Source organism: Mycteria americana, chromosome 12, assembly GCF_035582795.1.
Source record: "Mycteria americana isolate JAX WOST 10 ecotype Jacksonville Zoo and Gardens chromosome 12, USCA_MyAme_1.0, whole genome shotgun sequence".
Classification (NCBI taxonomy): Eukaryota; Metazoa; Chordata; class Aves; order Ciconiiformes; family Ciconiidae; genus Mycteria; species Mycteria americana.
The window spans coordinates 10445650-10460332 of record NC_134376.1 but is presented as its reverse complement, the minus strand read 5'-3'; the positions used below and the strand labels follow the sequence as shown (position 1 = coordinate 10460332).

General features: G+C 43.4%; 1 protein-coding gene across 2 annotated transcripts in view; it reads left to right on the top strand.

Annotated features, from left to right (window-relative positions):
- Positions 1-12377, top strand: part of XYLT1 (xylosyltransferase 1) — a 206815-nt gene extending 194438 nt beyond the window's left edge. For both annotated transcript variants that reach the window (XM_075515567.1, XM_075515568.1), the window contains one exon: positions 4387-12377. In XM_075515567.1, the coding sequence (XP_075371682.1) occupies positions 4387-4709 (323 nt within the window). In that variant the 3' untranslated portion in view covers positions 4710-12377. The remainder of the gene's footprint in view (positions 1-4386) is intronic.
- Positions 12378-14683: the final 2306 nt, after the last annotated feature.

Sequence of the window (14683 nt, the reverse complement as noted above, 5' to 3'; positions counted from 1 at the left end):
TTTCCCAGCTGGAGTGACGATAATGAGTTGTCATGCGTTTAATGTATAGTACCTGTTTCATTAAAGCTAAATAGGTTACTGTGAGCCAGGGGACAGATTCACTTCTGGGGCAGAAAAAGCCCCAAACCTCAAGCTGATACCAAACAGCTGGTATGGGATTGAAAATAAATAAATAAATGAATAAATAAAACCCTTCTTCCTTCAAACAAGGAGGGCAGTGAAGAAAAGCATCCTCCTCCTCTGCCTTAAGAGAGACCTTTCATGTTCAGTTTCTAGCTTGATCGCACGCCCCAGGCATGGGGCTTCGGATCTCTGCTGCTCTGCAACAGGACAGGGAGCCTGAAATGCCAGCTGCTGGTCCCTGTGCCCTCGAACTGCAGCCGCCTCTTTCAAAGGCTTGATGGCATTAGCAGACATACTGTGATGCACACATGCATCTCAAAGGCCTTTTAACCTAATCCATATTTATAGATCATCTTAATTAAGTATATACTGGGAAACCTTTGTTTTGCCGTTGGTTGTTTGCAGTGGCTCAATCAATTCTAATTGCATCTATACGGATTATAAAGTGGGTGGCAACTTGTGTCACAACTGCTGTGATTTCTTTAAATTAACCAGAGGTAACATGACATGTTCTTGATAAACACAGTAATAGCAGCAGGCAAGTGCATGGCTGCAGAAGAGTAGACATGCCCTGGGATCGTCATTCTGAGAAAAACCCTGAAGACAGGGATTTGCTTCGAAATTTAGTTCAGATCCAGTTGACAAGGAGTCGATTAGCTTCACAGTGAGCAAATGCAGCACTGTCTTGTTTGCTGCAAGAGAAAACAGACAAAATGTCAATAAAAAATTACCTGTTTGCCAGGGGGTTTCAACACAATTCAAGTAAAGAAATAAAGCTGTACATTCTGTGTTGCTTTAAAAAAACACAGGTCTAGCGCTTTAATGTGTACCAAGGTAACCACATTTTTCATTCCTTAGCCCGCGCTCTGTCTAAACTCATTTACTTTTTCTGCAAAATTAAGAACAAACCCCCACAAAAACGCTGAAATCCCAGCCTGTGCAGCTGACTACAGGCTGTGTATTTAGTCCAAAGAAGTTATACTAAGAAAAGTCAGTTGAGAAATGAAGTGCCCTGCCAGAGTGAAGAGCAAACAAAAATGGGGGACAAAACTAACTCATTTTTCTAAAGCTACAGTTTAAAGTCAGCGGAATATATTTTGCATTGATACATGTCCTCCTGAAGTCAAAGGGCTATTTGGATGTGTTTGCTGGCAAAAAAATCTGTTTTAATGTCTGCAACTCAACTAATTTTGAATTGATTGCTCTGACTGTACAGATTTAAACGTCTAAACACCCATCTCACAGGGGCAAGCCTCTGTTACTTTTTCATGAGCAAAGACTGAAGTGACAGTGCTTTAAAAGCATTCCCAGTAGCTCCAGCCTCCTTTTATACAGCATTTCGGGGCTTGAGATCCACACTGTCCCCCTCCTGTCCCAGCCCAGTAAGTTATAGCGTCATGATTATCTCTCTTTTGTTTTTCCTTCAATGCAAAGAGGAATATCCCACATCTGCCATAGCTTGGATGAGCAGCATCCTCCTTACTTTCTCCTGTGAACTTTTTAACAGACTTGGAGGCTCCAGGAGAGGGTTCTGGGTTGAATCCTCAGCATTTCCTATTGATTAATCTACGTAGCTCTGCACTCAGATTGCTGTTGCCCAGCTCCTTATAGGACACGCAGACACCTAACTTGGGGTGTTTGTTCTGCTGTGGGGCCAAGCAATCCCTTACCAGTACCGCCTCAAGGGTTCATCGTGCGTCTCAGCGGAGAAGCACATTTTCGCTGTGGGCAGCAGTAGCCCTTAACACACTGAAAAACATAGTGTTTTGTTCCCTTTAGTACTGTCCTCAGCAGTCTTTTCCTATCTGCTGATATTTGTGTGTGGCTTTTCAAAAAAGTTTATCTTCGTTAAACGCTGTTACTGTTGTACCTGCCAGCAAGCCCTTGCAGCGCAGCCGGTTCTGGAGCAGAGCACAGCAGTCACGCAGTGGCGCAGACCAAAACAGCGGTGTGTTGGTGTGAGAAGCACAGCGTATCTGACACAGTTACAGCAATAGCAGAGTGGAGAAATTTAAATTTGTTGAAGGTGCTGAGGTTATCACCCTTATACTAGCAAAAGCAGCCCGCTGATCTTAAACAACAAAGGTCACAGACTCAGAAAAAACGGTGATCTCCTGCTGCATCGCCAGCACTGGCTCCTACGGTTTCTGTAGGTTTCATTCCTTCCAGTCCTGATAATCCACCAAGTCCTGAAGCCTGGGACAAGTGCGAGGCTGAGCCAGAGAGAAGAGCAAGTTCCGTTTCATCCTGTTATTTGTCTGAAAAAAGGTCTCTCTTGTTCCATGCACTAAACACATGCACAACAGGCTTTAATTCAACAAGCTCTCTGAATTGCCTGTTTCAATCAGATGATCCTGCTAGTAATGCCAACTCTTATTTGTTTTGGGATTTTTACTTAGAATGTTCCTATTTAATTAATATGTTGACAAACAGTCTTCCATATTTAATTGCTTCTAAAGGAGGAAATTTAATCATGTACTTGTTCTGTTTCTTAAACTGCAGTGCTCTGGCAGAGCACACTTCTGACACATGTGCATGGAATAAACTCATTTTGACGAGAGGTTATTGTGGATATCTGCCATTTAAAATAAAAAGAGGAGTTTAGATGAATGCAGGAACAATTAAGTGATGTACAATGGTGATGGGGATGTGCCGAACTAATTTAATTGGGGATTTGAAGTAATCGACTTGCACAGTATTTGACATTAAAGACTTTGCAAACGTAACAGCGAAGCTCCAATTCAATGTCCCGTTTCCCTCTAAATAAATGTACTGATGTATTGCCAGCGCCTGAGATGCTGGCCTCTGCATGGAAGAAAGGACTCAGTGTCAGGCTGCAGTGCAGGCAGCAAGGACATGTGGAAGGAATTGTAGCTGTGAATATGTAATTCCTGGCCTCTAGACGCTATCGGAGTGCGGTGGCTTTCCTAGCCTGGAGCGCCCTGAATGGGCCCATTTTGTGTTCTAGGCAGTGCATATGTTGGCAGAGCTAAACGTATCCTCTGTGCTGCCGGAGCGAGGATGCTAGGGAAGTCAGCCGAGAACAGAAATAAATGCTTGAAAATTCACTCCCAAGAGGCACTCAGTGAACATTTGGAAGGTCTTGTTCTGATTTTATGAGCAGCACCTTGGTCCACTCTCAGACCTGAAGACGTCAGCCAGCCTTAGACAAGGGCGGTCTGACCCGCAGCATCCAGGTCCAGGTCTTTGAAGGCATTATCACAGCCTGACTGATTTTTACTGCCATACTACAGATCTGGGGCAAGGTACTGCATTTTGCTCAGGTAGAAAAGTTGCTGTAAGGAAAGCAACCACAATGCAAAGAGAAGCGTCATTAGGAAACAGTTGTGATCCATTATTTGGCACAAGAGCTTGAAATACAATTGTCATTGGAGAATACTTTGCCAGCGAGACTGGAGCACTTCCAGGAATGATGTTGGGGCTACACATATTTCATTATGGGTCTGGTCTGTCCAAGGCCGTGGTGGTGTCCTTCCAGTGTCAGGAATGGCACCACTCAGTTTTTGGAGGCAGATCGAGCTAACAAATGTTGTGACTTTTCCACAGCAAGGCAAGGTTCATCAGTTTAGAAAAAAACAACAGGCTGAGATCTTGGCTCTTCCTCCTAGACAAATCGATGATAGCACTTGAAGGTCTGATGAGGGTCGGCAGCCTTCTCACACCAAGCATCCTTGAACTGTTTCCTGATTTCAAAGCACAGCCTTCCCTGGCTGTCCACAGGGGTAGCTTCAGCTGCACGGGGCTTATCTCCCAGGCTACTTCTGCAGTGAAAGAGGCAAAATTAGCTTCTCCTGAATGCAAAATGGGTTTCTCCCGAGAAGGAGCTGCATGTTGATCAGGCTCTAGGTACACCCAGGAGCTCGTAGCTGGGGTGCCCTTGAGGCTGGGCCTGCCTTTTTGTTGTGCTGTGCCAAACAGCTCTGCGTCGTGTCCGGATGTCCTACGGCTCTGGGGACGCTGGCTGTACGTGACGATAGTAAGGGCGATGCTGCTTTCAGCCTCGGTGCTTCACCCTGCTAACGCAGCGCTTGCAGGGTTAGCATCACGGTGAGTGGAGCTCGTGGTGGGGAGCGTGGGGAGCTGAAGAGCTGAGCGCAGCCAGTCGTCCTCGGGATGCTGGGGAAATGGACTATAGCGCACCGCTAACTCCTGCCTTTTTGTTTGCTGTACCCTTAGATCCTGAAGGTTTGGGTTTTTTTTTTTTTAATGCACTAACTTTTGGGTTTATTTCTGCATTTCCAGAGGAAGCCATGAAGTATCACAGCGGGCCTCCAAAGAACGCGTACATGGAGCAGAGCTTCCAGGGCTTGAACCCCGTCCTGAATATCCCCATCAGTGCCGCCCGCGTGGACCAGGCCAACAGGAATGCGGGGCTCGTGGGCAGCCGGCTGGAAGCCTGGGTGGACTCTCTGGTCAGCAGCGTCTGGTCAGCCGTGGACATCTGCAGCACCGGCCCCACTGCCTGCCCGGTCATACAGGGCTGCGCGCAGACAGCCTGGAGCTCCCTGAGCCCGGACCCCAAATCTGAGCTGGGCCCCGTCAAACCTGACGGTCGCTTGAGGTAGCATCCGGTACGCTCTCTTCCGGCATAGGTTTTTAAAAGGGAATTTAACCTTGCTCATATGTGAATCTCGCACCAGATTTCAGAAACCTAAGGGAACATTATACTTTTTTGTTACTTATTGCAATATAATTCATTTAAAAAAAAAAAAGTTCTGACAAGGCCTTTGGCACTGCCCTCTCCATCAGCTCTGCCGGGAGCAGCTTTGGTTGTCCGGCAGCCTGCGCTGTCCCGTGGGGCCCTGGCCGTACCGCACACCGCTGCACCCACCGCCTCTGCGGGTCTCGAAACAGTAGGAGCAAGCCATGGAGAGGGCAGTGAAAGAGCAGCTGCTAAAAGTGTTTTTTAAAAATAAATTTGTCTGTACCTCTGCTGTTTCATAGGCTTTCATTATTTTGCTACCATGAATAAATCACAGCAAAATTCCCTTCTACTTCGGCTTCCTGGGGAGGTTGGTTACTGCAGGCTAGAGCCTGTACGGCCGCATTACCTCACAGAATGCAAAATAATTATGGTACAACCTCACTCTTTTTTTTTTTTTAATAACACAAAGTAATTCTGGACTCAGCTAATGTCTGTTGTTATCCTAGTTAGAGAAAACGAGCAAAAGCAGAAACTTTCAGATTCTTTTCAGAGATTTTTTAGACTTATTTCATGATAAACTCTAAATGGAACCAGTGTTTTGCTATATTAGTCTTTTATGTCTCATGCAGTCAGGTTCAGGGTCTGAGTACTAAGAGTGTTAGTTTAAAGAACAAAGAAGCATTTTGGATTTCAGCCCTTTCAAATCTGCAGGTTTTTCTCTAAGCCCACCAGCACCTAGGCATTTTCTCAGACTTCCAGTACAGCAAGCGTGCATGTGTGCGTTGGGGTGGGTCGTGATGTGCCTGCTCACGCCCCTTGCTGATCTTGCTCGTGAGCTGAGCTTTTTCTCAGGCAGTGGAGTTGTGCGGAACCAGTAGAATGGCAGAATCTGCAACGACGCATTTCTTCCCTAATTTGAGTAGTGGCTAGTAAGTCTTAACACTAATTCCCTGTCTTGATCGCAGATCTGCCAGCTCTTCATGAGTAAGGGCTTGTGCAGGGCACCTGGAAGGCTGTGCAGGATGGGGGTCCCTGGCCGAAGCCACGAGCTGAACGTGAAGGAGAGCAATGCCGTGTTTCTCAGTGCTTTTACTTTATTCTGTCAACAAACTCTACGCTTGCCTGTCTTCAGAATTTCTAGCAGGCTGCATCCTGTTTTAAATAGGCATGGTTTGCATCATTTTAAGTTGCATTTTCTACAGTAGGAAAAAAATTCATTTACATTCCAAGAACTTTTTAAAATATAAGTTTTATATGCAAATTCATCTCCGACTAATGCTTTTTACATTAGCAGAAAGCACGCACTTGGTTGTTGTTGCTGTGGTAATCTCTTGTTAACAACATAACCCAAAAAGGCTATTAAAAGCTCTCTTGGGTTAATTAGGAAAAAAAATCCTGTTGATGTAATAAAGTAAGGTATCTGTTTACCCTTCTGTGCGTATGGCTAACTTGCTGCTGATGAGAGTTAAGCGTCCACATCAGGAGGGAAACAGACCCTTAAATCATTCCATAATAGCATCTCACAGAAAGGTTGAATTCCCTTTTAAACAACAGTTGCAAGATGGCCGTAACACACAGATTCCTGTGGCTTGTAGTATCTCTCTCCGTAGTATTGGTTTAAAGCTACTTGCAGTTTGCTTTGGACTTGAAATTGCGGTGTCAGCTGTGCTGGCATTAAGGCAGAGCATTGAAATGTTTATCTGGCACAAAAACGGATGCATAGAAGGAACAATTTAGGTATTTATTATTTATGTTTTAGTCAATGACTAATTAGTAGGTGCTGCTGTTGCAGCTTGAAGATTATGTTATCTTACTAACTGAAGCTGCCTTTATTAAGAAAAGGCCTTCCTCCCCTCACACCTCCCTTTCTTTTTTTTGTCTTGATTTTGACAGTCACAAGAGCCGTAGTTTTAGGAACGCTTGTAGCAATGAGAGCTGGTTGAAATATTTCAGTCAAGATAACGTTCCAGCTTTTCAACCGACTCTAGAGGCAAGCATTTTTAAAACCAGGGTTGCCAACAGGTTTATATAATAGAAACACAGTGTTATTACTTACTCAGTAGGGTTTTTTTTAACAGTGCTTGTTTTTAATCTAACATTCCTTCGTGAAGTTCAAATTTTCTGGGGACCTCCAGTCCTCACTGAAATCCAGGGCTTTAGTCACACTGATGCAATGGCAACTGCACGGTTCAAGCCGTGCAGATTAAATGAAGAACATCATATTTAGGGCACACAATAAAATTCATTACCAATCCTAGTCAGTGATCGTTCTCAGTAACACCACTGGGGTAGTCGCAAATCTTCAGTCTGTCTTGCACATAAGCGTATGTATAAGGGGGCACCCACACACACAGACATGCAGATAACCTGGTTTTTAAATTTGATACTTTTTTAATTCTTAAGCAGGAATGTTTTTAAGTGCTTTGTTGGTAAGTTTTCATTATTAACTAGACCAAGCAGAAGGTGGCAACAATCCTATCTTTTGCGGTTAGGAGAAAATCTGCCACTTTTGTAATTTAAAATGTGAGGTGCAAATTATTTTGTTTTAGTACAAAAAAAGGGAAAGAAAACAAATGGTTGCTGATATATCTATTTACATTATAAGTTAGGTTTAAAATATCTCAAAACAAAATTTATATCAGTTTCTTTTCTGAAAGACAAAAAGCATCTACACAAAGAAGTTTTGTAGCAAGCCGGCAATCCCAGTGCTGCTATTAAAACCGATGACGTAAAACTGAAGAGGCTGGTCCTGCAGCCCTTTCTCAGGCAAAACTTCTGTGGAGTGCTGATGCTGAGTAAGGGCTTCAGAGTCAAGTCCAGCATAAATCAAAGGTGTGACAGTATGCTGTGAGTAAATACTGTCTGTGTTTGAAGTCATCAAAGGATGAGCTGCCGTGTTTGGAACATCTTCTGGGGGCAGCGTCAAGTTTTGAACCTAAATGACAACCTCTCCTATAGCTATTAGTATGCAGACACAGATACGTAAGTTTTATATGGGACATTGTGTCTGAGTTACAAAGTGCTGTAATTGTGCAGAAAAACCATGGAAAGCAAGACTCTTTGCATCAGGGATCAGGGCTTGCTCCAAGCTGATGCTGTGGTAGTGCTGCTAAGACCGACGTCCTGCTTAGTGGCTTTTCTGGTTCTGAAATGGCAGGCGCTTGGAGCCTGTGATGAATATTATGTATTGTTAGAAGAGAATAACTTCACAGATCTTACATTTGGTGAAAAGGAGAATTCAGAGCAGGGATCCACAGGTCGTACAAAATAAGCAAGTTATGCCTCTTCATTTGAATGTGCAAGTGTTATTTTCCAGTCACGCTGGAAGTCCTTGCTGAACAGGACTCCAACTGAAAGCCAGTTTTGATCAAAATCCCTTTCTGTGGGAGAGGGGTGTATTTCCATATGCACACATTTGTCCTCTGTGTGTAATGCGTTGCTCATTTAAATTCCCTCCCCATTCTGCACAATAGCCATGTAACACTTCTGTGATCAACCAGTATTACACAGAAAGGGAATGTGGCAGAATGCAGAACATCTACATATGTGATTCAATGAATTATGTCCAAAGTCAGTCTTAGCATTAGGCCAACCTGTTTATATGGTAATGTTAAACCTTGAGGCTAATAGAAATAGCTCAAGTGCCAGTTTATTTTCAGATTTGTCCAATTCTTTCTTTGATGACTTTTGGACATTGAGTAGTAATATTTGTATTTTCATTTTCTGACATTCAAGGGTTTTTTTGGAATTGAAATGATGTCTTCATTTTTTGTGCTTTTGGCAAGCAGAGAATTTTAACAATTCCTTCACGATAGCAAGTGTTATACAGGGAAGTCCATCTGTATCTCTGTCGTTAAGCCTTCGTTATTGCTAAGCCTAGAGATACAGGAATGTGCATTCGTGTGTTACAAATTGGCTTTCCTAGGTATTGGCTTCAGTGCACAATGCATGTACCGTTGTTTAACGGCGTATTAACGATGATCCTGCAGCACCTTGAAAAGGACCAACTAAGTGTGTTCACCTTTTGTCCATCTCCTACAGCACTAATTGCAATACTAATGAAGCCTCCATCACTCTTGGCTGTGATTGTAGTGAACAGAGTAGTGAAGTCAGTGAATCAGAACTGGGATATTCTAAACCTGACCAAAGGGAGAGATGAAGGGTAAAGAGGATGCTGAAACTTTGGAAAAGTTTGACGCGACTGTGCTGCAACAAAACTTTGAACAAACTGGGCGCCTTCTGCGGAGCAAGGCTGAGAAACGCTGATACCGTGAGATCTCAGCTTTGACTTCCCAGATAAAAAGAAAACAAGATCCAGATTTTTATTGTGGCCAGACAATGAGGACCAACTTTCTGTTGATTTCTCTAGTTCTTTTTCATTACAGCTGTCAGAGAACTGCCAGCTTGCCGCCGGCTATCACACCCTCCTCGTTATCTTCCCAGATCCCAAAGCTTCATGAGTCGGCCACATGAAAGCTTGGCCAACTCCACCGCTTTCCGTTGAGTAGAAGTTTTGTACTTGTGTGAGCCAAATCCCTTAGGCTTCTTCAAAAACCCTAGCTGCAGATCAGAAAAGTTTGCTTTTCAGAGCAGCCTTCAGTCAGCTCAGTACTAACACACGTGAAGGAGTTGGTAAAAGTGATAGCAATTATCTTTTCCTGATTTTCAGGCATGGGTATTTAATATATGTAATAGTAGGTTTGGTTATTTCAGCAACAGAGTAAGACCGACCTGCTAGAAAGTGGCTAGCGGTGTTTCCCACTGGCCTTTGCTTCAATCTGATTATGAAAAGATAATGATCCATATGTGCTTTTATTTCAACCATTCAAGGCGTCCAGGATAGTCTTAAGGATTCGTAGGTCATTACGTTAAACCCATATTAAATGACAATTGAAAACATCGTGTAAAAAAGTCTTTCCAGACCAAACCATCAGGCTTCTGCCAAGACGGCTCCAGGGCTGATGCCCACAGAGAGGGTAGGAGCGATGTAGCGTTGGAGGGGACAGGACACTGCCCTTTGAGGGGCCCAGCAGGAGTTAGTGAGAGCAGGAATACCCACCTGCAGAGCCCCTCCTGAGAGCAGTCGCTGCTGCAGCCAGGCACAGAGGAGCCAAACGAATGTGGAGTAGGGTCGAGGGCAGCGAGGAAGAATTTGTAGGGAAATACCTTTTTTCCTGTAGACTCTTCAAAAGTGAGCAAATGCTCAGATTTGTAACTAACTCCCTTGGAAGGTGTAGAGTAGAAGAGACTGGCCTTTGAAAACCTTCACCACCACCATCACAATAAGGGAAAGAAGAACCAGGCTGAGAGCATTTAAAATTGAGGCAACAAGATCTTACAGCCCATGTTACCCAGGACCACAGTAGCATTAGGCCGTCTCCAGTTCAGTGTGGTGTTGGCAGCCATTAACCCTCATGATGTGATACTGCAGGTACCGTGTTGGTTTTGCTCCTTTATACTAACAGTAGTGTGTAGATCACTCTCTGCTCTTTGCTTCTGCCTTGGTTACCTTCTTTTGCTCATGGGTGCTATCACAGCTGCTACCTCACTGTGTCTGCAAACACGTTTACCTGATAACAACAAAAAAAGGTACCAGAAATCTCCTTGAACTGAATGTACAATCTATGCAAATTCTCTTTCTACTTTGTTAAAACCTAGAAGTATTACTTGTAACCTTGCCAAATAAACAGCAAGATACTGTACAGGTGCCTCTGATAACAGAGTGACAATTCTAGGCGCGGTTCATTGCGCTGCATTTGTATATTGTAATGACTTGACTTGTCTTTGGTTCTGTTGTAATTAACACCCTCAACTGAGAAGATAGCAATCTCTTGCTAGGGGAGCACCTTCAGTTTGCTGGGAATATTCTGGAGGACGATGTCTATGGCATTTCATTTTATTTTCCTGCTTACATCCAAAAGAAGGCACAGACCTGCTGGCCAAAATTAGGATGTTGTTTCAGATTTTCCTTGGGTGAATCCTGTCAGCTTTGGATCGCTCAGTGTCTGTTCCCATTGTGGCATCCAGTGTGTTGCCCCTTAAAGAAAGCCTTACTTTCATCCTTTCTAAATGTGGCCTTAAAGCGTGTTAGGAAGTTAGGTGTCGTCTGCGTCTTGCTCACTTTTTCTGTTTGTTGTGGAAGGAATAAAAGGCACCTTGAGATTTCTATTACAGCTCAGTTGTGTTGCTGTCAGCTTACACTTCACAAATACAATGGAAATTGCTTACAAATGCGGTCTTTAAGGGAAGAAAATGACCTTCCCTTTGGGCAAAAGGAAGGCTCAAACGTTTGTAGAAACCTTAGGAAATTGTGAGCTCTGTCTTTTGCAACTCACTGTAGACAAGGAAGGTTGATTTAATTACCTACAAAGTACAAACTTAATTACTTAATTTATCGTCAGACTATAACAGGACAGCCTGCTCTCAGATGCACAAGACAAATTCTGGAGTACTTTCACTCATTTTGACATGACGTAGTAGCATTCCTTTCAGGTTTGTACTGGTAGCTGGGAGAAGATATATCCTCTTAATGGTATGGTCTTAAAATCTGAAGAATGTCACCACTTGGGTCCAGGTTTGGAGTGATGGTTGGGAATCTAACTGTACACTTAGGAGACAGAGGAGTCTGGCTGTATCGTCAAAGTCATAAATGCATTTCCAAAAATCTGGCTTTTGGAGCTTCCTCCAAAGGTTGTCAAAGTCAGCAGACACCAAGGACTTCTGCTAAGGCTTGTTATCTGTTGGGTTTCTTTAATACTTTTTTCCATGGAGAACTGTCGTGTTTCAGTAGCACCAATATTCCCGGCAGGCTGCAGTGCTTTTAGGAATCCCAAACCTATCCTATTTTGGTATTCAGATGCAGATACAACCCAAAGGCAACTGAAAAGGGTTTACAATAGAAAACAAGATTTGTGAAACAAAAAGAATTAATTCAAGTTAATGAAATGATTTTTCTGACTTTGTCATTTCAGTTTTGGTTTGGGTTGATTGGATTTTTGTATTGCCTAACATAGTCCATAATAAGTTATTCCTATTCTGTCATTTTCAAAGACTGGTGGTGATATAGTTTTAAGAAATAACTATTTTGTTATAGATCATTATATGCATAAAACTGTACAGAAATATTTTGTAAGCTATTGAATAAGAAAAAAGAAAACCATGTATATACAGCAAAGTTTAAAAAAAAAATTGGAAATTCAAATGGAACACACTGAAAGATGTAGATATTTTGCTATTTATTTAAAGGAGTATTTTATGAGATATTGAAATGTCTTAAATTGACTGGTAATCAAAGTTCAAAGTCAGAATGCTTTTCTTGTAGTAGAATGTGATTTTCAGCAATTATTGCACTACCCGTTTTTGCACCCTTTTGTCTTTCATTTAGCAGAAAACAATGTGCCTTAGCTGTATTCTTTGTCAATGGGCGTTTGGTTTTTTTGTCCGACAAAGCAAATTTTTTTGCAGAAAAAGAAATGGATGTATTAAATACTGTATTATACCAAAAACACTGCAGTTGTATATAAATGCTTTCTGTCATACTGTGTTTTCAAATGCAGAATTTTAAAATAAAAAAAAAAAAGGCTGTCTTTAGGAATAGATGTGCACCTGGTATTATTTTCAACCCCGTTAATGTAAGGCTTTATTTAAAATAAATTTGCTGCTTGGAGATATTTAGGAGGAAAAATGGGACCAAGCACGACTGATCTGTGATCCCAGCGCTGATGCCAGTACGCTGCCTGGTCGGTCACTTCTCCGGCTCCGTTTCCCAGCTGTAGCAATTACGGGGGAAACGTTCACAGGTGCCGTTCGGAAATCCATTTTTGCCGGCCAAGACGATGGCTCGCGGGCGCGCAGTGCGAATTGCAGCGGCAGCGCTGGGAGATGGGTCGGACTGCGCAGGGCTCCCAGCGCTGCCTGCGCCGTGGGATCCAGGGGCACGTCCAAGCCTTCTGGGCCAAGTTCTCCTAGTTTTCAAACTCAGATGGCTGCTTTTGGCCCAGATTCTCCCTGCCTTTTCTACAGATGTCAAGGAACGGTAGGCAGAGGGGGCAGAAGGCATTAACAAGGAGCTTGACTTAGGTCTCTTTCCTGAAGGCCATTAACTACGAGGAGTGTTGGAGCAGCTTCTCCCACACGTCCCCAGAGCGTACATCATCCCAAAGAGAAAGGACTTAGTCACGGGCATACAAATAGGCAGCCGGGTGCAGAAATAGGAATTAATATTAGGGCTGGCTCGTTACAAGGACAGCAAAATATGGGCCCTTTGCCTTTACTGAAAGGATGAGCTCAGAAAGACACATTTCTTCCGTAGTTCCCCCAGTGGATTACAGACCCAAACCGGCCATTGCCTAACATTCACCCAGTACGAGCACTTAAATTTATTTTCTTAACCGCAGGCTCCACTCTGAGCACCGATTTCTTAGAGCTGCTTCCATGGATGCGATGGGGAAAACCAGTTAAATTCTCCTACAAGTGGGTGATTGGTATTTAGCACTATCCTCATGATGTATCGCAGGTTTGTCTCCTGGTGCCGCTTTTTGATGTGGGATGCTTGAAAAACACCTCCTTGATGACCTTCCAAAAGTCTTTGACACCACCAGGAGTCTGCGTGACTTTTTCGTGCACCCCCAAGCAGTGCTGCAGGTTCTCCTGGCAGCCAGAACTGCTTTTGATCTTGTGTTTTCTTTTCACCTGCTGTTCAGGAATTCCACTTTTTGGCACTTAGATGCAATGAGGTCTCTTTAAACAGAGGAGGGAACACAATGCTAATATTTTAGTCCTGGCACAAAAAAAAGATTTTCTGTGGAGGGGAAAAAGGAAAAAAAAAAAGACTGCTCTCTCAGTTTTGAAGCCTGGTTTTATTTATAGATGGTATAAGTATGCTGCTTTTTCGCTGGCTTATTCCTCATCCAGCTGCTAATACTCATGGCATATTAAAAAAAGCTCAACCTTTGTTTTAATGATCTCCAAATGTGTCATTGGCCACTACTTTAAAGAAAAGAAAACAAAAGCATCAAGCTACCAGGTGCTCAAGTACTTTGTTTTCTTTGCGGACTTCAGCTAGAATCTGCACGCTCTTTGAGGCTACGCACAAAAATTCCGATGCTGGCTGTCTGAGCTGTCTACAGCGTCATGCCGGCTTGAAAGACTGTGTATCTCTGTCTGCTTCAGATAGCGTCATCACATTTTTGCATCTGCCATGCCTAATCTGTCTTGATCGTAATTAATATTTATAGAGTGTAGAACATGGTTAATGCACGGTAATGACACAAAACGTACTGCAGAGCAGTTTGCCAGTAGGAAGGCACAGTAAACCAAGTGCAACAGGAACGAGGTATTTAATTGCCTTGACAATAGGGATTTCGTTTCAGTGCCCGGATATTTGACATTTCTTCATCTGTTACTAAAGAATCTGTAGCCTATTTTCTAAAATTCAGAAACTGTTAGTAATCTGAGGCTTCACAAATGCAAACAGCTGTAAATCTTCGCTGTCTATTAATGATTAAAAAGCAGGAAATTCATGAGGTTCTACTATAGTTAAAACCAGACACGGATGGCACTTTTTCATTCTTTCATGAAAGATGATCTTGGCTATTCTGGTGCCAAATCAGCACTTCAGCATGGTTTATTCCTTCACCTGCCTGCCCTTGGCTGGAAGCCCGGGCCTGCAGGGCTACGAAATAGGGCGCAGCTGAGACACCGACTGCTAATCCTGCCCAGCTGAGGAAGGTCTGAACCTGGAGCCGGGGAGATCGGGGACCAGGTTCAGACACCGAGTCATCTGGCACCAACTGCCAAACGCCGGTTTGTTCTGGGCAGCTCACAATCAGAGTGGTTTCATGCCAGGATCCTGATCTCCTGAGCCAAGGAGCTTCAGGTTAATTTATTAATAGT